The sequence below is a fragment of the Rhineura floridana genome, chromosome 10 (assembly GCF_030035675.1).
Source record: "Rhineura floridana isolate rRhiFlo1 chromosome 10, rRhiFlo1.hap2, whole genome shotgun sequence".
NCBI lineage: Eukaryota > Metazoa > Chordata > Lepidosauria > Squamata > Rhineuridae > Rhineura > Rhineura floridana.
The window spans coordinates 31,985,194-32,009,452 of NC_084489.1; the positions used below are offsets into that span (position 1 = coordinate 31,985,194).

Genomic DNA, 24,259 nt, shown 5'->3' on the forward strand with positions numbered 1-24,259 from the left:
AAGAATTCAGGGACAAGAGGCCTGAACAAACAGCCCATGCTTTTTAAATTGGTTCAGGTTTTTGGATTCTCTTTTGATTTGCTAATTTACTTCTGCTGTGCTCTTTATCTTTTTATAAGCTGGAAATGTACAAATATTCTCACAGTAATTGTTCTTTCCCCCAAAACACACATGTGTGCACATGTGCGCACACACACATATTCTGGTTGTAAAGTACTTTGTATAGTTACTGATAATAACTATCTGTATAGGTAATATAATACCATAAAGAAAATTAATCACATGCAACAGGAGGAAGGAAAAAGCTATAATTTACAGGAGGGATGTTAGATTAGATCAGTGGTTCACAACTTGGGGGCCATGATCCCTGGAGGGGGTGCGAAGTAATCCGAGGGGCCTGCAAACAGTAAAGAAATGTATTATTATTATTGTTATTATTTTAAAAGTCTTCACTCCCTGGACACTGTCTGCTCCCCACTGCCACTGCAGATGACACCTCCCCCTTGCTCCAAAAGAGAGGGGAGGACTTTTGTTGAAGTGCCAGAGTGTCTTTCAGGTGCACCAAGGGCAGGTGTCTACCTATAAAACACGTGGCAAATGCCAAAGGAGGCTGAGGGCAGAGCTACCAGGAAAAAGAGGGGATTACTATCACTGACTTCTGTCTCGCACTGCCGCCGCTGCTGCTGCCCTTGCTCAGAACAAGAGGAGAAGGCTTTTCATGAAGCAAAAAGAAACAAGCCTGCAAGTAAAGGCTGCTTTCACCCTTCCTTCCTGGTAGCCAGCCAGCCTGCCTTTCTTGGCTCCTGCTTTGCAGCCATCTCCTTTTAAAAATTATTCTTATTTGCAAGGCTGCCCAGATCTCGCCTTTGGCTCAGGCAGAGCCAAAAAGCAGTGAAGAAGCTCAGGACTTGCTTGCCCCCCATTTCTGAGGCTAAGTGTGTGTGCCAGTGTCTCTCTCCAAGATGCTGCAGCAGTTGAGGACTTCCCACTTCCCACATGCCCAATCACATGCATGCCTGCAGATGCTTGTAGGAGGGGCAGGTATGTGTGTATGTGTGTGTGTGTGTGCGCTCATGTGTTTGTGCGGTGTTTACTGATCTGTTTTCCGCTCCATTCTGCTCTCATTCCCCAAGTGTACACTAACCAAGTCATCAGTTCTGATGATCATCCCAAGACCTAAAAACACTAATCCCCTCCTCAATTTATCCACCCTGTTGTCTGCAGTGCACAGTCTAGCATCCCCATCACCACCACATTGCTGCTGTTGCTTCTTCTTCATCATCATCATCAATAAATAAATGCTCCACAGGTTGGCTCACTGGTATTCAGGTATTGCAGCAGAAATGTATTTATTTAATTATTATTACATTTCCTCCAAGTTGCTCAAGGTGGTGCACATGGTTCCCCCCCCTTCCATTTTATCCTTACACCAACCCTGTGAGATAGATCAGGCTGAGAGACTGTGTTTGGTCCAAGGTCACCCAGTGGGATTCATGGCTGGTGGACATTTGAACCTGGTTCTTAGTCCAGTTCTTAGTGTGTGTGGGAGGGAGATACCAATTTGATTGGACCTTTGCATTAAAAGAAGAAAGCAATGCCTCAGTATCTGGAAAGGGATATTTGGAGGTGATTTTACCATGCACCTTTTCTTCAATTAACAGAGACTAACAATTAGTATGGGGTGGAGGTCATGAAATTCTTTGAGCTTACAAAGGGGTCCCGTACTCATAAAGTTTGGGAACCACTTGATTAGATTACTATCACAGAAATACAGGTGACAATAGAGCAATGGTGGTAGAGGATCTGAGGTGTGGTGGGACAGAGCTGTGGGATCTTCCCTCCCAACAGTGGCATCACTGCAGCTTATTGGGCAGGGTGGCAGCAAGGCTGATACTGTGCAGACATACCAGCAGGGGCACTTGGTTTGCTTCACTGTCACCATCCCTAACCCCCACCTCAACCCTGTCAAGGTGAGCTTATAGCAACACTGGTGTTGGGAAAGCAGTTCCATGGCTCTGCTTCACTTACACCAAGTTACTATAGAACAATTGAACAACTGTTCACTTTTGCAAGTTTATCAGTATGAAGACCCACTTGCAGCTCTACTATAAAAAAGACTACCAGCATTTTATCAAACATAACATCTGTGCCTCATGGTACTCTAAGACAGGCAAACGTTTAGAAAATATTGTCTCTGCCAGCACAGATATGCAAAGATGGGGAAAGATGCCTATGTTGAATTTCTATTTTCTAGATAACATTCAGGCAGAAAAAAATTCAAGCCGTCCTAATGATAACTATTGTAGGAGACTCAGTTTAGTAGGACTCAGAGCACTTTACCTCATGTTACAAATGAAATTGGGACAGAGTAGTTATTTATATGCTGAAAGTTCCCAAACTCATGTTTACATTATAATTATGCTGTTATAGAATATAGTCATACAGACTGAATCACAATAGTATAACATGTTAGGACAAATCAGCAGCATAAGCATAGAATTTCACATGTTGTTCAATTAATATGCATAGAATCAAGTGCTGCTGAAAAAATTTGAATTCATGTCAGGAATTTTGTATATTGCCTGATATATATGCAGCTTGTAGGTGGAAACTATGTATATTGGCTGAAATATGTACAAAATCGGCTATTAATGCTGCCTATTTGTGTATATTCTCCATTCCTTCATGTGAATATGCACATTCATCAATATTATACACCTTCAGCTCATGTTAACCACAAAATATACATAATTTATATGAATTAGTTTTAGAAAGACTGAAAAGATCATAAAATATTTGTACAGTTGTAAAGCCATATAGATAAAACATTGTTATGACTCTTGATAGATAGAAAGTATTTTTAATTTTACATTCATACTGCTCTCTAGTGGGGAATGCTTTCAGTGCAGAAGATGTATTGATGTTGAAAAATAGAAACAGGATTTTTTTGGCATGCTGCTATTTCATTATTTACATTTAAGATTTATGTTCCTCCTCTTCCTCCTTCTCATAGTACTTTTGTAAGTTTTACTTTTTTCAACTTTTTTGACAGAACATATATCTCTTTTGTTCCTGCATCCAGAGATGGTAGATAGGGCTTGCTGCTTTCCTCAGGGAATATTTGCTTTTTCACCACAAGCTTAATCAGGAAAGAAACACTCTTAGAAGTTCTTTATATACTTTCACTCCCTTTGGACTTTTATCCAGGCATCCTCTCCTGTCTTATCTCTCACCATCTCATTGTTTCTTCACTGTCTATTTTAGATTGTAAGTTCCTTGTGATCAGGGACTTGTCTATATAGCTTGTAGAGCTCAGTATAGCATCATCCTGACAGCATGTTAATAATACTATTACTACTAGTAGTAGTGTGGTACCCAGCAATTTCTAAAATACACACACCAATACAAGATCTTAAAACCAACAATATATATAGAACAGAAATTGAAAAAGTCAGAAATAATCTGTAGCAATTTAGGTCACCAATTTATATATTCCTGAAGAAACAAATGTGTCTTGTTCTGCTGCCTAAAGACAGCTAACATAGTGCTAGGTTCAAGGTACTTGCGTTAATTCACAATGCCCTAAACTACACGGGCCCAAAGTACCTTAAGTACAATCAAGCCCATTGAATTCAGTGGAACTTACTTCCAGGTTAAGTGTGCATAAGTTTGCAGTGAAGGAGCTTTGGAATATCTGGCTTAAGCACAGACCATTTTATTCTTTGACATGTTGGTTTTATGGTCTTTGATCTCTTTTCATCAAAATCTCTGAAATCATACATACAAATCATGCATGCTTTCATAAACAGAAATGTAATTTCTGGTTTTTACCATTTATTCTTGAGCAGAAAGAGCAAAATGACTGACTTAAATTTGGTATCTTAAAGGGGTGTTTGTCAAAAAAATAAATGCATCTTGTACTTTTTAGCACTGACTCAGAGAAACTCTGTCATATATGTCTTTTTCAATGTTTACTTTTTCTTTTTGCACATGGAAGCACATAAAAATAATGTTTCAAAATTCTATCTGTCCCATTAATTCTTGGTATTAACACAAGCTCCATCTGTACTTCTCACAGTATTTTATGTGGCTGAAAAGGGGTAATAGCTCCATTTTACACAGTATGGAACTGTGGTTACACTGATGTGAAATATTGTAACTTGTCCAAATTGTACAGCAATTTTCCACCAGAGCTGCAGCTGGAATCTGCCTCTTTTGGCTCCAACTTAACTTACCTAAAGTTACTATAAACTCTGACACTTTTGTTCCTTGGACTTTTATCCTGAAAATGTGCAACTTCAGTATGGCAGCACATGCCTATGCTTTCAGGCGTCTGGCCTTGTTTCATAAAGAATTGCTAATTATTACTAAGGATTAGTACATTTTAAATTTTACTGTTGGATTCTGAGCCTTTAAGATGTAGTCACTTAACATTTTGAAGCATTTCTCTGCAGCTAATGAGATTCATGATTACAACACAACAAGAGCTGGGGAAAATCTCCAAATATCACAAGATCTACTATTTTAAAATTGTAAAGTTTAGCACACTATTGTGTGAAGAGTTTAAAATTTTGTGCTATGTGCATCAAAGAGAAGATCTAGGAGTCTTAAAAATATCTTAGATTTCTTTAATAAAACAGAGGCAATCCTTTACCTGAAGTAAGTCCCACTGAACTTGCTGCTTACTTCTGACGTGACATATATAGGATTGCACTGTTAGTAGGTTAAAGAAACATTTAATTACACTTCCCTGGAACATCTTTTACTATTAGAAAATGGGTTTCTCAGTTTGTGATTAGGATGAAGACCTTCAGGCTGCTTCACATGGCCATGTTTTTCCATGGTAGTTGTGATTGGATTTTAACATACAGTAAAATTAGTGGAATCAGTAACAGAATGGAGTGTGTCAGTGACAGAATGTACTGTATTGCTTCTAACCACAGATGAGAGACCATTTTTAACTCTCATCCATAAAGAACTCACGGCAAAGAGAAAATTAGGCCATTGAGCAAAAATATCAAGCATTCAAAAGTGTGATTCCCTACACACATCTGAAATGGTGTAGTTATATTTGTAGAAGGGGCCACATTAATAGCCACACCCATGACATGTTGAATTTCCTTCTGTTAGGAGCTGGTTTGTGGAGACACACAGTGTTACGGGCAGGTATCTTTACATGGATAATATATGAAGAGAGGTTTAGACCATGGATGGGTGTTGCATTTCCATTGTACAAAAAGCACTTCCTTGACATCAAGGCCAGCCTTTCCCAACCTTTGGGTCCTCAGATGTTGCTGGACTCTGGTGAGCTCTAGCCAGCATGGCCAATAGCCAGGAATTATGGGAACTGTAGTCCAGCAACATCTGGGGACTCAAAGGTTGGGAAAGGCTGATCTAGGTTGTCACAGCCATCATATGCCCTGACCCACACATGCTAACCAACCAGCCAAATAAGTTTTCACATGACCTTTAAAGTTACCATGTGAGAAACTCAGACATGCCTATTGGTTCTAAGTGCAGCCATCACATTTTCACAGGTTTAAGTGCTGGGCGTGTGGTGTGTGCATCACTCATAGTTCTCTCTTTTGCTTATCTTAGAAACGATGAAGAAACCCTGGAGTCCTAATTCATCCCAAGACAATGTTCCTTATACTGCGAAATTTACTTGTTTTCATGAAAGAGAAAGTGAGGCAGACTTAACACCTGATGACAGTGAGGAAAAGAAAGCAAGGGAGAAGAAACATACCAGTTTTACTTTGTGCAATGTGTGCAACATTCAGCTGAACTCTGCTGCTCAGGCACAGATCCATTATAATGGGAAATCACATCAGAAAAGATTAAAACAGCTCAGCAATGGGAATCTAAAAACCGATCATGGTAAGCTACTTGCTGTATTCTGTCTTGTCTATGAGAATCATGTGTGAAGGCATGTCGTGTATGCTTTTGAAATGGTGCTTGAGTCTTTTTTTAGGGGGTGCTTTTAGTAGCAGACATTATTGATGCCTTGCACAATTTGGAAAAATAGTGCAAAGGAAGGACTGGATTTTTAAATAACTCAGAGGTATTATTGGTAAATGTGGGATCATTGACAACAGACATTGTGTTTCAAATGATTATTAAATTTTCATTAGTGTGGCTTAGATGGCATTTTACCTTCTATGGTTGATCTGGAAGCTATGAGCTTGTTTGGAGAAGGATTTAGTAACCATTATACAGCTACAGGCTAGACTACTACAGAGCTTTCTATCTAGAGCTGTCCTTGAAGAGTGTTCAGAAGCTTCAGCTAGTGCAAAATGTTGGTTGAAAGTGAATAATGCGCATATATTACTTCAGTTTTGCAAGATCCGCCTGACCTAAGAGGCTCTGGGTGTAGCACAGGTAAAATAGTTCAGCTAAGAGGATTGGTAGAATAACATTTTAACTAGTGCTGAGTTGTAATAGGGTTATATGTTTCATAAATTTCCTTCCCCTACAAAATGTGTTATGCTTTGGCTTGACAGAGCTTGTGGACTTTATATTAAAATGGATTTTCATGGCATGATTTTGAAAGAGCTGATGCATAAATACTATTCATCTTTGCAGTACCAATCTGAAAATCTTTGTAAATTATTTATTTATTTATTTATTTACACTATTTCTAAACAAAATATTTCTGCAAACAATATGATCATTTATTGTCTTATTTTTGAATAGTCACAATTCAGCTATTTCTGAAGGCACACATGTAAAGTATTAGTTTTATGAGAATATTTCCTAGAGCTACACACCAGCAGCCTTTGGGAAAATGTTAGGTCTCCTTGGAATAATGAAGTGTGGCCACCATCTGCTCTAGGATACCTTTGCTTCTACATAAGTGCTCATGCTTCTCTTGATGTATTTCAAATGTTTGTGTATGTGCTCTTGAAAGTAATGCTGTGTGACAGGTTTGTTGATGTGATTGTCTCCTTTTCTGTTTCTGGTATAAATTATTTCCACACAGCATAAAAAGTTCTGGTAGGGTTTATATCATGGGTTAGTAAAAACTGAGAAATGATTAATGGGATTCACCAGTCTATGTCAAATTTGCAAAGGATTATTGAAAAAAAGAAGAAATCAGTTGTGATACAACATCAACATCAACAACCAACCAACAACAACAACAACACCGGATAGTTTGGACGTCTGGAAGGCTTATATTAATTTATATCCTTAACTCAAGATGCATGTACTGATGGGTACTGTATTCATAATGGAAACTCAAGATAGTTTATTAGTAGTAGTAGTGTTCATACTTTTTAAAATTATTTTTGTACCTTTAATATTTTTATTTTATTTTAATTCATTTTTCCTTTGTTTTATATTTCTGTCCTTTTATTGTTAAATTTGCAATTAAAAAAGAGGGACCTCCACTTACATCTTCATTTTACATCCCCTTCATATTCAGCTCTGCCAATAATGGCCCATGTGGTGGGGCGGAGCTGAAGAACCATTCTTCCAACCCTGTTGTTGCTGCTGTTTACATGGAAGGACAATGCAGCAGTGAGATTGGGGTTGAAAAGCAGCACTAACAAAGCTTTACTACCTTGCTATTTGGTGAGTTGTAAAACTCATGAAATTAAAGATTTAAAACAATCTTAAAGAGTCCCACGGAGACTTCCGGCTCTCCTGTTAAAATACTAAAAATTAAGCCTGTAGATTTGTTGGGAGTAAATTGAGCACGGTAATGAACTATTTTATTTAATTAGTCTGCTGCGGGTGATTATTATGTGGCTAGGGAATTTACTGACTGATTTTTCTGTCTCATCAATGGTTTAACAACTGGTGCAGTTCCCAATCCAGGGTTCTAGTTTGTAACTTAAAAAAAAAGATCAAATTCAGTAGTGACAATAAGCATATTCAATCTGTTCAGTATGGTCATGAGATTCATAAAGTGCTATATTGATCCTAATCAACAAACCAGAGCAGAAGAGATTACCTCTTCCCTGGTGCCCCATTGCAGTCTCTGATAGCTGATTAGTTGTTCAATTTTATCACACCTGAGTAAAAAATATTCTCACACTCCAAATACAAAATACACTTGGGCTCCTTAAATGAGGAGTGTACTTATATGTATATCCCAAATGCCCCACTACAACTTCAGCAGTGGCAGACTGATCCTTTCCCACAAACCACTTCTGTATTTTTAAAAAATATATGCTGTCCCATGTACATGTATGTGCCATTCTCATTTGATAGGATACATGTCTCTATCAACAAGCTGCAACCATGCACATATACTCATTTTCCTCTCCTGTCCACAATGATACTTGAAAATGAGGTTGTATGCACTTCCTGGAGAGCCAAGGGAACCTTTCCAACCCAGCTGCAGTCTCCAAGAAGATCACACAAACAACCTTTCCATGCAACAGTTAGACTTTAATTAAGAATAGAAGGTTTTTGTCAAGCCTAACCATGGGGTTGGAGGGGCGGGATCACAGCTGGAGAGGGAAGAGTGCCCTTTCCACTGCCCAGTTGTAACCTTCCAAAATTGCCTCCCATGTTGTAATTAGATTTGAATAAGCCTTCTTTTGGCTGCAAAAGAAAGTTTCTTTCAAGCCTAATTTCAGCAGTGGAAGGGTGAGAGGAGGGAAAGCTACTGTGGGCACATGTGTCACACTGGTGACCGATGCTCTATATTGTACTCTGGCCATAAATATAAAGTGAGAATCCTTAAGATTAGTCAGCAGTGGATTTTCATCCATTTACCATACATAAACTGAATGTGGGGAAGCTTGCTAGTCCCACAACGCCAAAGATCCTTCATTATAGAGCGGGATGGGAACCTGTGGCCCTCTAGAGGCCTGACCCAAAATACCATTTGTTGCTTGAGGCAAAGATGGAGCCCCCTTCATATAGAAGCCAACTGATCTGGGAGTTTGCTTTATTTAACACAATATTTATATTGCTTAGCCATCTCTTTCTAAGTAGCTTACATAAGAACAATATAAAATATTAAAAGTTGAATCTTTCTTGAATGATGGTGATGGGATAGCATCCCACACCAAACCACAAATTAAGGGGTCCTGGAGAGGCCATGTGGCAACAAAGTGGAATGGCTGAGGGATCACGAGGAATAGCCAGCAGCTGCCACTGCTATCCCTGAGCATCTACCACTTGAGGCAATTACCACACTCCTAATGGTAGGGCTGCTTCTGGCCCTCCAGATGTTGTAGGATGGGGTCACCAACCTGGCACCTGCACCTGCATGTGCCATGGTGCCCATGAAGGCTTTCATTGGCACCCCCAGGCAGGGCCCTCAGATTTTTTTTCAGGGCCTCCAGAACTTTTTCTTTTTTAAAAAACAAGTCTCTAGTCCTCCTAGAAAGTAAGTTATGAAGCAAAATGTGCAGGTACCCTTCTAAGCAATTTCTGTGAAATGGGCCAGCTGAGCTTCTCCAGCCTTTCAGTGTTTTTAACCTATGAGTGAAGTTAGAGATGTAATTATTAAGTGAGTTGTTTGGCCTCTAGGCAATAAGAATTTCTGGAGTCCTAAAGAGCTTCTGTTTTCCCTTCCCTTTAGTGCACTATTTCAGCTTCTACCTTATTTTCTAGTAGCCCTTAGAATTTCTGCAGTAAGGGCAAACCAAGATGCACATTTCCTCTGGTGGTTTTTGTGAAATCAGGTACTCCTTTGAAGTTTTTTTTTTGCAAATACAGTTAGTATGTGCTTCCGCCAGGCCTTGAAGACCTGGCTCTTCAGACAGGCTTTTGGGGTGGGTTAGGTTTATTACTACTGTTGAGATTTTAATGTTTTAATGTATTTGTATGTTTTTATTCTGTACATCACCCAGAGTGGCTGGACAACCAGCCAGATGGGCGACTAATAAATAAATAAATAAATAAATAAATAAATAAATAAATAAATAAATAAAATGTGAAAACTTTGCAAAGTGCCATTTCTAGTCCAGTGCTGGATACCACAGAGAACATGGCTGGATGAGACGCTGAGCTGCCAGACCACGGAGAGCTCCAAGTGAGTAACTTGCTCCAACAAGGGCTGGAAGAAGACTGAGGCCTTTTACTCGTCTCTCATTAGACCACTTCTTCCAGGCTCTTCCCTCATAGACAACTCCAGAGCCTTAAAGGGTCAACTCTCTGGCCTGAAGGCAGCCACTTCTTCTTCTCCTAGTCTTCCTCCTAGTGTGTGCCCTACACTGGCAGACTGGTGACATACGGTGAGAGGTATCTGATTCTTCAGACTCAGGATAAGGCACCCATGAGGGCCCAGACTCTGGCCTTACAGACCCTGGATCTGGGAGGTTTCTCTGGGGTTCCTGCCGAACAGGCTCAGGTACAATGGTCTCTGCCCCTGTATTTTGATAACTGTAAATATGGTAAGTGCAGGTTTTGTAGAGTAAATGTGGTAAGTAGAGTGAGTGAGAGGGGGAGTACATGGGCTAGAATGCTGGAGAATGCTGTATTGTGATTGGCTGAGCGTTTGAGTGGCTGAAGGTATAAATGAGAGGATGACAGTTGAGAAAGGGTTCTGTTGGTTGAGTCAGAGGGTCAGTTGTTGTGGGTTGGAGTTGGTTGTGGGTTGGATTATATTTGGCTGGTATTGAGGCAGATTATATATGACTAGAAACATAAAGAGGAACACAATATATGAAACCATACGCTTGTTAAATATTCCTTAAGTAATCTTGTTATTTCCTGGTATTGGTTTAAGAAAAGCCTGATCCTTGGCTGGGGCTTTCACAGACCAGAAGGGTGGGCAGGGTAATTACCAAGGTGGAGAAACAGTATCGAATGGTGGCAGCGGTGAAGAGATAGTGTATCATCAAGTATCCAGGGCAACCCAGGGCTGTATGCTTTATTGGCACAAAGATACAGGGGGGTTGTGCCCTGCAAGTGCACCCAGACACAAAGCAACAATAAGCCAGAAGGAGACTAAGGCAAAGTCCCCAGGCAATATTGTGAAATAGGGAGTGGCTGGTGGTGCTGCCTAGCAATGGGATCTTGCGAGATCTGTGCTAGAGCCGGTGAGAGAACAAATAAAAACCAGCCACCCTGAACTCCCTGGAGAAGAAAGGCCAGGAATAAATAAATAAATGTAATAAATAAACATTTAGTTAGGGATTGTCTTCTTTTCTTTCTTTTTTACCCTGCATGACCCCAAAGGTTCTTTCAGGTAACTATATATGAACAGCTAAATAAGAATAATTAATCAATAAAAATAATCAGTAAAAATAACCCAACTAATGTTAACATTCCTTTCTATGTATGAAAATACAGCAAAAGGCATATTACTCATAAATATAGTGTCTGGAGAACAGTTTTAATCTTGTAAAGTTTTATGGACATCACATATTAAGTTTGCATAACTTAAAAAAAATTCCAAGCAGTATAGCTGCAACTGTAAACACCTGTTAAATAGTTGGACAGATCCGGCATAAATTACTCAGCAACAGAAAACTCTGAAAGAATCTTACTGTATTAATGTCAGTCTGATATTAGAATAAATCCACTATTATTTTTGTGCAGTCTCCCATATTTTTTTGCAGCTGTATGCTTAGGGTGCTTCCAGATGAGTGCTTAATATTGTAAACTGGTTGTTCAGAAACTGCAAACAGGTCATTGACAACAGGTTTATTTTTATAACATCCAATTTTTAATGGACATGGTAAATCTGGATTAAATGAGGAAAAACTACAGGCTGAGCTTGGAAAAGTTACTTTTTTGAACTACAACTCCCATCAGCCCAATCTAGTGGCCATACTGGCTGGGGCTGATGGGAGTTGTAGTTCAAAAAAGTAACTTTTCCAAGCTCTGGGATTTTGATACCAATTATGTCGTGTGAATGCTGCAAAAAATGTGCAGGAGGAGCACTTATCCCACAATAAATACCCGGAAGCATCCTTATTTCTCCTCTGAAATTTTAACTTTCATTAAAGATACCATGACTGTTACTTTTAAAAACACTTTAAGAGTATACCAGTTCAGTTATAGTTGTTGTTATGTGCCCTCAAGTCAATTATGACTTATGGCGACCCTATGAATCAGCGACCTCCAAGAGCATCTGCCGTGAACCACCTTGTTCAGATCTTGTAAGTTCAGGTCTGTGGCTTCCTTTATGGAATCAATCCATCTCTTGTTTGGCCTTTCTCTTTTTCTACTCCCTTCTGGTTTTCCCAGCATTATTGTCTTTTCTAATGAATCATGTCTTCTCACGATGTGTCCAAAGTGGGATAACTTTAGTTTCATCATTTTGGCTTCTAGTGACAGTTCTGGTTTAATTTGTTCTAACACCCAATTATTTGTCTTTTTCACAGTCCATGGTATGCAGAAAGCTCTCCTCCAACCCCACATTTCAAATGAGTTCATTTTCACTTATCCACTTTTTTCACTGTCCAAGTTTCACATTCATACATAGAGATCAGGAATACCATGGTCTGAATGATCCTGACTTTAGTGTTCAGTGATACATCTTGGCATTTGAGGACCTTTTCTAATTCTCTCATAGCTGCCCTCCCCAGTCCTAGCCTTCTTCTGATTTCTTTTTTTTTTTTTTTTTCAATAGTTTTTATTCAGATTTTCATAAAACATACAAGACAAAATCATAAAACATTCAAAGACAAAAAACAAAATCAAAAATAGTTAAACAAAAAGAAAAAAAGAAAAAAAAAACAAAAATAAAAAATAAAGAGTAAAATATTGACTTCCCATTTGTCAAAGATCAGATCAGTTATAAGTCTATAATATATAACAATCCTGTCTCTTAAGTCATATTATAAAATCACTTTCCTCCAGTAGTTATCTTACTTAATCATCAAATCTCATAAACATTACTTTATTCTTTCCACAAAAAGTCAAAGAGAGGTTTCAATTCTTTAAGAAATATATCTATCAATTTTTTTTTCCAGATAAGCATATCGATTAATCCATCTCATTACTAATTATGATAATCTTATTGTCATAACCATAGTCAAAATAAACATTTCAATTAATCCATCACATCAGAATCTGTTAGGTTCAATAATTTCAGTAGCCATTGTTCTATTATCTCTATTAGTTCCATTTTCCATCTTCCATCTTCAGTAGTCTTGTTAAGTCCAGTAATTTCAATATCCAATCTTCCATTATCAGTATTCCATAATAATCTTGCTGTCAAAGCCATAGTCATATAGTAAGAGTCTGATGGGAATTACCTCTATCCCAAATATTTTCTTGCCATCCATTCTGAATAGGTTGCTGAAATACTGCTGTAAAATCATATCTCTGTTCTTTTTTTCAAAATGCACTGGGTCATCTCTTAAAAGTTTTTCCATTGTCACATGGCTGCAGTTAATTCCATAGATTTTCTCTATATTGGGCTCCATCACATCATTCCAGTCCAGAAGATTATCCATGCCATTGATAACTTTATCTCTAGAATCTTCATTCATTTCTTCAGAGATAACATTGAGTTCCAAACAATAGATTTTATTTCTAAAGTCCATAGACTCCAAATCTTGTTCCTGTTCCACGTTGATTCCAATCTCCGGGATCTCCTCTCTCACAGGGACCCCTATTCCAGTCTCCAGGGTCTCCTCTCTCACAGGAACCCCTGTTCCAATCTCCGGGGTCTCCTCTCTCACAGGGACCCCTTCCAGGGTCACCTCTCTCACAGGGACCCTTATATCTTTAATCTCCTGCTTCATTTTACTCAATTCAATTTTCGTTATCTCAATCTCATCCATTATTTTCTGAAACATAGTTATTTCCAGATTTTCAGCCACTTTCTTAATTGCCATTTTAAAAGAAAAATATAGGAAAACCACTTCTTATTTCAGCAACAATTGGGTTAATACTCCAAACTTGGTGACATCACAGTATAAACAGTGCAGACAGCCTTATCTCTCCAATAGTTAAGTAAACAAAATGCAGTTCCCAGGATCGAAGCAATTAATGGCAATCGTCAAGAAACAGATTCGTCAAAATAAAATAGACCAAAAAGAGAGTAGTCTCAAAACAGTATAATATTTTTCAAAATAAAAATCTGGAATAGAAATCCCTCTTCTGTGTATATCTTTAGAATGCAAATCCAGGACAGCTTTTTGCAACAAAAACAGAGATAAGCTATTAATTAGTGCGTAGCAGAGAGAAGTTATGGCTCCCCAGTGAAATGTCAAAAACTGATCAATCTGGCAAATCTCTTTTAAACAGCAACAATTTAAGTCAAGTAAAAGAAAAATATAGAAAGAAGGGTGCTTGCCTGTTAGTGCGTTCTCTCTTAGAAGATAAGATGAACGTTCGCTTTAACAGATAGAGCTTGCTGTTGAAAATCCGTCCCACCTTCGTCGGCTGGACCTCGTCCCATAAATTAATGAGATCTGGTCGTCCCAACAAAAATAGGCTTTGAGGTTAATCTCTTCGTTTCTCCCTACCCGGGAGAAGTTTAATCAGTCAAAAAAAAAAGAAAAAACTGACTGATATATCTGAATAAGCTTCTTTTGAGGCAGGAGCCCGTCTCAAAAGCAGGCACAGGCTAAGTCACCCTTCCCGGAAGTCCCTTCTTCTGATTTCTTGACTATTGTCTCCATTTTGGTTAATGACTGTGCCAAGGTATTGATAATCCTTGACAAGTTCAATGTCCACATTGTCAACTTTAAAGAAATTCTTTGCTCCATTCCATTATCCAACATATGTTTGCGATATGATCTGTGGTGCCTCTTCCCTTCTAAATCCAGCTTGGACGTCTGGCATTTCTTGCTCCATATATGGTAAGAGCCTTTGTTGTAGAATCTTGGGCATTACTTTACTTGCATGGGATATTAAGGCAATAGTTTGATAATCACTGCATTCTCTGGGATCCCCTTTCTTTGGAATTTGCATATATATTGAATGCTTCCAGTCTGTGGGCCATTGTTTAGTTTTCCATATTTCTTGACAACTTTTTGTCAGAATTTGGACAGATTCAGTCTCAGTAGCTTGTAGCAACTGTATTGATATGCCAAAAGTTCTCCAAAGAGAACCCTGGACTCAAAATGTGAAGATGCCCTGAAGTGGGAGCATTCAGGAGGTGGGCTATCAGAATTTACTCAAAATGTTAGGGCCTTATCTTTTGCTAGTAAGTGTGGATATGGTGCCTCCTTATCTTTTTTTTTTTTTTTTGCTGTGGCAGTTGCCATTTTCTCCTTCCTTAATACCCATTGACTGATGCTACATTATGACTGACTACCATTTAAGGGAAAAAATGGTAGGTGCCGGTGGGAATCTGTTATAATTTCATCATTTTATTTATTTAAATTTGATTTTAGTTCAGTATATCCCAATTCCCAAAGAAACTAACAAGTCTAAAGATATAAAATCACAATAAAAACATAAAATAAATCATTATCACATGCTTATGAAGGAATGAATGAATGAAACAACAAACAAAAAAGGCCTGGAAGTTGCAGCCCCTTGCTTAGATTAAAAGCAGCCAAAAGCTTAAACAGCCCCACCCCTCGCTAAGGAAGGAAGCCTGCCTTCCTGCCTTCAAAGGAAGGAAGCCTGGGACAATCCTAAAGAGTTAAACCCCAGCTGATAGTTGAGCCATCAGCCTCAATTAACACATCATTGGCTGGCAGCAGTAGCTGGGAGGAACCAGCCACACATATAAATTCAGAGCACCCTTATGAGGGAGCCTGCTCCATGAGCTAGAGGGAGCCCCAGCTGACGAAGCGTCAAGGCCCCAGCTGACGAAGCGTCAAGGCCCCAGCTGACGAAGCGTCAAGGCCCCAGCTGACGAAGCGTCAAGGCCCCAGCTGACGAAGCGTCAAGGCCCCAGCTGACGAAGCGTCAAGGCCCCAGCTGACGAAGCGTCAAGGCCCCAGCTGACAAAGCGTCAAGGCGAGTTAAACAGCAGAGCAAAAAGAGGGTAAGTAGCTCCCATTTATTCCATTAGTTAATTGAATTAAAACAGCTCAGAGCAATAAGTAATAAGGGCAGCCTAAGGTCACCCTGAGCTCGGAGCCAAATCCTGAAAGAACCTATATCTTAGGAGACAGATCCTAGGAGAAGGAAGCCTATAGAAAGCTAGTTTTCAACACCACCCTAGCAGTCGGAGAGAAGGGGAAAAAGGAAACTCCACCAATACATACAGGGAGAGAGTCAGCTCAGTCCTTGTCAAAAAGGGCAGCTTTAGCCTTCCTTAAACACAACCACAAGCTCTGTTTCCCTAGGTTAAAGAAAGGTCAGGCTGTTCTAGGTGGGAAAACAACAAACAAAAAAGACTTGCCTGGAAGTCGCAGCCCCTTGCTTAGATTAAAAGCAGACAAAAGCTTAAACAGCCCCGCTCCTCGCTAAGGAAGGAAGCCTGCCTTCCTGCCTTCAAAGGAAGGAAGCCTGAGACAATCCTAAAGAGTTAAGCCCCACCTGATAGTTGAGCCATCAGCCTCAATTAACACATCATTGGCTGGCAGCAGTAGCTGGGAGGAACCAGCCACACATATAAATTCAGAGCACCCTAGCGAGGGAGCCTGCTCCATGAGCTAGAGGGAGCCCCAGCTGAGAAAGCATCAAGGCCCCAGCTGGCAAAGCGTCAAGGCGAGTTCGGCAGCAGGGCGAGTTCGGCAGCAGGGCGAGTTCGGCAGCAGGGCGAGTTCGGCAGCAGGGCGAGTTCGGCAGCAGGGCGAGTTCGGCAGCAGGGCGAGTTCGGCAGCAGGGCGAGTTCGGCAGCAGGGCGAGTTCGGCAGCAGGGCGAGTTCGGCAGCAGGGCGAGTTCGGCAGCAGGGCGAGTTCGGCAGCAGGGCGAGTTCGGCAGCAGGGCGAGTTCGGCAGCAGGGCGAGTTCGGCAGCAGGGCGAGGAAGCCAGGGCCCCCCACTCTGCCTGTCTGTTCCCTGACCTCAACTAAACAGCAGTTTCTAACTCATTGACGTAATAAACCTTAAACAAAACTATGCAGGTAAGAAGCCAGCAGGGGTGTGGGGGCTTTCCAGTGTTTTGCACCGCCTGCAGCATGTATGACTATCTGCCTGTTGGACAGAAGTCGTGGAATTGTGAAATTGCTGATCTGCTAACTAAAATATGTAACTTGTCCCTCGGGTCCTCCTCCGTGCCTAAGGACTGGAAAGTGGCAAATGTAACGCCAATATTCAAAAAGGGATCCAGAGGGGATCCCGGAAATTACAGGCCAGTTAGCTTAACTTCTGTCCCTGGAAAACTGGTAGAAAGTATTATTAAAGCTAGATTAACTAAGCACATAGAAGAACAAGCCTTGCTGAAGCAGAGCCAGCATGGCTTCTGCAAGGGAAAGTCCTGTGTCAGTAACCTACTAGAATTCTTTGAGAGTGTCAACAAGCATATAGATAGAGGTGATCCAGTGGACATAGTGTACTTAGACTTTCAAAAAGCGTTTGACAAGGTACCTCACCAAAGACTTCTGAGGAAGCTTAGCAGTCATGGAATAAGAGGAGAGGTCCTCTTGTGGATAAGGAATTGGTTAAGAAGCAGAAAGCACAGAGTAGGAATCAACGGACAGTTCTCCCAATGGAGGGCCGTAGAAAGTGGAGTCCCTCAAGGATCGGTATTGGGACCTGTACTTTTCAACTTGTTCATGAATGACCTAGAATTAGGAGTGAGCAGTGAAGTGGCCAAGTTTGCTGACGACACTAAATTGTTCAGGGTTGTTAAAACAAAAAGGGATTGCGAAGAGCTCCAAAAAGACCTCTCCAAACTGAGTGAATGGGCAGAAAAATGGCAAATGCAATTCAATATAAACAAGTGTAAAATTATGCATATTGGAGCAAAAAATCTGAATTTCACATATACGCTCATGGGGTCTGAACTGGTGGTGACCGACCAGGAGAGAGGCCTTGGGGATGTAGTGGACAGCACGATGAAAATGTTGACCCAGTGTGTGGGAGCTGTGAAAAAGGCAAATTCCATGCTAGCGATAATTAGGAAAGGTATTGAAAATAAAACAGCCAATATCATAATGCTGTTGTATAAATCTATGGTGCGGCCGCATTTGGAATACTGTGTACAGTTCTGGTCGCCTCATCTCAAAAAGGATATTATAGAGTTGGAAAAGGTTCAGAAGAGGGCAACCAGAATGATCAAGGGGATGGAGCGACTCCCTTACGAGGAAAGGTTGCAGCATTTGGGGCTTTTTAGTTTAGAGAAAAGGCAGGTCAGAGGAGACATGATAGAAGTGTATAAAATTATGCATGGCATTGAGAAAGTGGATAGAGAAAGGTTCTTCTCCCTCTCTCATAATACTAGAACTCGTGGACATTCAAAGAAGCTGAATGTTGGAAGATTCAGGACAGACAAAAGGAAGTACTTCTTTACTCAGCGCATAGTTAAACTATGGAATTTGCTCCCACAAGACGCAGTAATGGCCACCAGCTTGGATGGCTTTAAAAGAAGATTAGACAAATTCATGGAGGACAGGGCTATCAATGGCTACTAGCCGTGATGGCTGTGCTGTGCCACCCTAGTCAGAGGCAGCATGCTTCTGAAAACCAGTTGCCGGAAGCCTCAGGAGGAGAGAGTGTTCTTGCACTCGGGTCCTGCTTGCGGGCTTCCCCCAGGCACCTGCTTGGCCACTGTGAGAACAGGATGCTGGACTAGATGGGCCACTGGCCTGATCCAGCAGGCTCTTCTTATGTTCTTATGAATGAATGAATTTATTTTGGTCACAGACCAGCCTAGATAGTATAAATACACAAAGTACACAAATTACATCTTACAAAAAACCGCAAGATAAAAGCAAGAAAACATAAAGAAATAAATAACAGTTAAAACATTTACTCCATATCTAGTATATTTTTCCTACAAATAATTTGGTTACCTTAGTGGTAATCATAGGGTTACAATCCGCTAACAAGAAATGGAGATAACTAGCTTCAGAACCCGCTGGAAGAGCTTGTAGAATAGGAGTAATAAAAACATGACGAAGATCTCGATAGAAAGAACAATACAGAAGGACGTATCCTACTGTCTCCACCTCCCCGTTCTCACATGGGCAAACCCATTCACAACAGGGGACTCTAGGGTATAAACCTGCCCTTGAGCAAGGCCAAAGGCAAGACATTATGTCTAGCCAAAGTTAACGCTTTTCTGTATTTAATAACAGTTAAGGTTACCAAATAGTGCGCAGGAGAGAATATTCTTCCATGCAAACCCGGATTAGGATATGCCGCAACCAAACTTAAATTAGTTTGGAGTTCGATATCCTTGATCCGTTGGAGAATAGCCATTTTGGCCTTGGAAAACCCGAGTTCGATAAGCGCCTCGGGCGAAAAACCAAGGGCATAGATTTTATTATACAAGAACCGCTTCCACTTGGACTGGAAAGAATCTTCTAGCGTCAGGGGGGCCAACCCTAAAGGGGTAAAGATCAACTTAAGCCAATAGTTAATTCTATAGATCCAGATGCAGGACTCTATAAGAGGAAGACCAACCTCGAGGCGTATGACTACATTAGGTACACAGGAAGGGAGGCCAAGTATAGATCTAAGGAATTTAGATTGAATAGCTTCCAAAGACACAAAGTCATCAAAAGCACAAAACTGCGCTCCATACAGCATTTGTGCTAATACCTTGGCACTAAAAACCTGTATCGCAGAGGGGATATATTGTCCCCCTTTACTGTAGAAGAAAGATAGCAATGCCTTTACGCTCCTCTGAGGGGTCGCGATGGCGTTGGTAATTTGTGATTTCCAGGAACCAGAGGAATGGAAAATAATTCCCAGGTACCTGTACACTGTAACCTGCTGGATCAGATGGTCGTTTATTTGCCATTGGTGATTAGCCTTTTTCTTGGTAAAAATCAAAACCTTAGATTTATCATAATTTATTTTCAGCATTTCCTCATTACAGTATGAAGCGAGTGCCCTCAAAAGGCGACGAAGGCCAACACTAGTTTGAGGCAGAGGAACAGCATCATCTGTGTATAGTAATATGGACAAGGGTCTGTTAGCCAATTTGGGGGGATGGGAATTTACTACTGCTAGGTAATTGACTATTGAGTTAACCCTAAGCATATTCTGCAGCATGCGAAGAAAGTTGACTCAGCACCCAGGTCAGGGGGGCGCTGCCTTAAGTAGGAAAGGTCTTCACACATAATCTCTGACTCCTTCGAAGACCCTCTCTCTGACCGAAGTGCTTCTCATGATGTCTCGTGTGGGGCGAGAGGGGGCGCGCCTCCGCCGGCTCATCTGACAGTACAGGCTCGAGAGGTGCCAGCTCGGCTTCAGGAGGCGGGGAAGGATTTGAAGTGTCAGGAGGGGAGCTCGGGGGGGTGGAGTTGGTGCACGCACCAGGACATTCCCCAACGGCTCTTTTGGGGTGTCTGGAGGTGGAGCGAAGTCTTCTTTGGTGGGAGAATTGTCCGTGGGAACTGGCACAGTGTCAACCACACCCCCTCCCTCATTTTCCTCAAAAGTCTCAACACCCTCTGATTCTTCCCCTTGCCCTAGGTGAGGGAGCTGAAGCTCATCCAGCCCCCCTCCTTGATCCCCCTGAGGGAGCTGGGGCTTGACAGTAGCTCCTTCAAAGTGATTGTTGGCCTCTGTGGTTTCTCTCAGAAGTCTCTTTCTTATTCAAGCATTGAGTTTTGAGGGTCAGCCTTTTCTTGGCAGTGCCTGAGTGGTGTGATGAAGCTTCCACTTTCTGATTATTGATCCAACTGTGTTCACTGGGATATTCAAACACTTGGATATTATTTTGTACCCTTTTCCTAATCTAGGCATTTGTATTACACTATCTCTCACTTCTGTAGAATGCTCTTTGGTCTAAATTTTCCTCCAGACCCACAGCCTGACCAATGATACTTCAACAGTGGGGTTTTTATTCTGACAATGTGACAGCAACTTTAATGGTTCACAGATGGAGGTCAACTGTAAGGTAATTGTGTCCTCAAGAGGGCAGTTTCTTTCCTCTGTGTAAACTGGGAGATTCCACAGCATAGGGAAGCATAATACCTATGCAAGCAACATGTTTCAGTTTTTGGTGTTTCTTACAAACATTTCCCAACATAAAACCAGTGTTTCAAAATAAAATATCATACAGAACGAAATTACAATGTACCATTTGTAATTCAGTAATATGAGAGCATTGGTCAGGGGTCTGATTACTTTTGCAAGGCACTGTAAATGGGTAAAGCTTTTTACTTGTGTTCCTTTGAACAATAAGTTAACCAAATAAGCAGTGTATTAGTTAGAGGAGGTATGAATTATGCAAGCAGTACTAGAGATGGATATAAAAGATATAGGGTACAAGGACATAAGGAACAAAGCCCTGTACAGCTTGGGACCAGGATACCTGAAAGACCATCATATCCCTTATATAACCCAGTCAATCACTGCACTCTGCAGGTGTCAACCTCCTGCAGATACCATCTTATCAGGAGGTCTGTTCCACACAACATAGGAAATGGACCTTTAGTGTAGTGGCACCAACCCTTTGAAATTCCCTCCCGTTAAATATTAGGGAGGTGCCATCTCTGTTATCTTGTTGGCACTTCCTTAAGACCTTCCTCTTTCAACAGGCCTTTTGAGATCTTATTCTAGTCTGTGTCTGTGTTGGAATTGCTCTTTTATATGTTTTTAAACCTTTTCTTTTTTTAAAAAAAATGTTTTTAAAGCTTTTTAAAAATGTTTTTAAAAATGTTTTGCTTTCATATATTTTAAAGTCTGTTTTTATGTTGTTTTAAAGTGTTCTTAGTGCTTTTGTTTGCTGCCCCAGGCTCCTACTGGGAGGAAAGGTGGGATATTAATCAAATAATAAGTAAACAAAATAAATAAATAAATAAAAGACATAAATACTTGTGCTTATTCATTCCGTTGAAGAGAGAAAATAATGCCATAATGTAATGTATATGTAGTTCTTATATGGAAGAGGTTTGGGTAGTCCCTTGAATAACATGTAAATATCTACCCTGAAATATTAGCAACAGCAGAAAGAGGATTTATGTCCTCTTAATACATAGCTTTCAGAGGAGTTGCTTTAAAACCTATCTCTTTAACATTTAAGATTATTGACTTTTAACTGCACAGTATTCCATTCCTTACCAGTATTGAAATCCAAAAACTGAATGTCAAATATTCACAGTATCTGTTTTCATGCATTCCTACCGAGGTTCACAAGATTCATAAGAAGGGGGCGGGAATCAGAATTATGCTACATCTAGCTTCTATTCTATTTTAGAATTATGCTACAACTGGCTTCTATGTCTTTCCAATTGCTTTACTTTTTATTTTCTACAAAAACAATTTATCTATCTTGCAATCTCTTCATTCAGCAATAAAGGAAATCATAAAACAGAGTTGTAGTTTCATTTGGAGAGAACACCACACAGAACTTAAAGTATCTTTGTATTTGTCTGCTTATTTATTAACTACAGGTTGTGCAGACATTACAGGGGGTATATACAGTCAGCCTCTTGCACATTATTTATGCCAGCTCTGAATCTAAGTATTTCATTTTTCCTTTCTATATATTCCAATATATATTCCATTTTTAGTATAATACATTTTCCAAGAAGATTACATATTTGATACAACTTTACTATAAATGGTAGAAATGAATTCAGAATTGGAGAAGTTTGGAAAATAAAACCTTTTTAGAAAGCCTGATCATTACAGGTCAAGCCTGGATCTCTCCAAATTTGGGTCCCGTTTGTAAATGGATTTGTCTCCACCACCACTCAGCTCCTCTGCAAGTCTCCCCTTTATAAGCATTAACACTTGCCCTTCAGAAGGGAAGTGGAGGCAACCAAACAGTGTTCCCGAGCATACTCAAAGGCATCCTTTTCAGTTAAGGAAAGGCCAGCAAGATCCTTCTTGTATTTAGTAAGTCTTTCTCATTCATGTGACTCTCTGATCCTTCTCACGGGTACAGTCCCTTGCTTGAGAAAGGAGTGGAGAGATCTGTATGGAAGAGAAACATATCATTATCCACTTGTTTTCCCCCCTAAACTTTCTTTAAAGAACTACAGAAGACAAAGCTGGGAAAAGGGGAGTTTGCCCATCACTAGCTACCAGTTATTTCTTGGCTTCTTTTGGTGATGGATTTATTTTGGAGGAGGTGGGGTGTGTTTTTTGCAGTCCATTAGGTGTGGTAACCTGTAGAACAATGCCTATAAAGCAAGGGTTTGGGTGCAGCCAGTGCACAGCAAAATCTTGGAGGACAAAGGCAGCCATATTTTTGGTTGGGATACTTTTTTGGGGGAGTATGTATATGTTGTGTATGTATGATTACCGACACAAGGTGACATGGAGGGAAAGGTTAAGAAGAACAAGAATCCCACATGCTCCCCTGTATTACTGTCCTTTTCTGCATTTACATGTATATATGCTTATCAGTTTGTTGATCTGTGTGGCTTGAATTACACTGCTTTATGTTTAACCATAGCCAAATTCTTTTATTTATTGTTGGATTTTGGGCTACCATCCAGAAGGGACTAGGAAACATTCTGGAAATGATGCCAGAAACTGTGTTATGCAGTGATGGTTCAGCAGTCAGATGACTCAGGTCTAGCACATTAAGAAGTCAAACATACTAGAACAGTAAGCAAAATCTAGGGGTGAATTGGAGGTTTTGATTTTGGCTGTTTGTACCATATTAAAGTGGCTTGATTACACTTGCTGGCTTTTCCCAAGATTCCTTTTCCCTTTTTTCGTGTTTTTCAGAACAAGTGTGGCTCATTTAGTCACTATGTAAGTGACAAAGTGTCAGTTCCTTGAACGCTGCACTTGCAAGGATTCTATTGAAACAAAAGGGCATGAAGAAGAACCACTGCAACCAATAACTTATGCTTTAGCAGCTCTACTTGCAGATAAGGATGTTTCTGTTCCTTCCACAGTCATAATAATAACAGTAGTTTATTCGGTCAATGACCAGCATTTTCCACAGTCAAATATACCCCTTCCCTATAATGTGTGAGACAGTTTCCCAGACACCCATCCTATCTTGCTGTCTTTATCATGGTAACAACTCTCTTTTCAAAGGCTGTGTTAATGTTGAGTTAGGATACTGACTTTTAAGGGGAAAAGATGTCATTCAATGGTTTAGATCTCTTCATTAAAATCAGAAGAGGAGGATAGCTATTTATTTGTATTTATAAAACATATTGCATTTCTACTCATAGTGTTCCAAAAGTGGTGAACAAAACAGCTGATTTCCCACAGGTTCCATTCTTCTGAGGCCAAATGAAAGAAGAGATGAAAAAGGATCACTTCCATCCAGATACCTAACCATACCCTGGCATGGCAAGGTAGTTGGTGGAGGGGATTAGTACTTGGCCTGTTCCCAGTGTTTTGTCCTGGTGGG

General features: G+C 40.3%; 1 protein-coding gene across 4 annotated transcripts in view; it reads left to right on the forward strand.

Annotated features, from left to right (window-relative positions):
- Positions 1-24,259, forward strand: part of ZNF385D (zinc finger protein 385D) — a 708,505-nt gene that overhangs the window by 179,674 nt on the left and 504,572 nt on the right. For all 4 annotated transcript variants that reach the window (XM_061586269.1, XM_061586273.1, XM_061586272.1 and 1 more), the window contains one exon: positions 5,599-5,877. In XM_061586269.1, the coding sequence (XP_061442253.1) occupies positions 5,599-5,877 (279 nt within the window). The remainder of the gene's footprint in view (positions 1-5,598; positions 5,878-24,259) is intronic.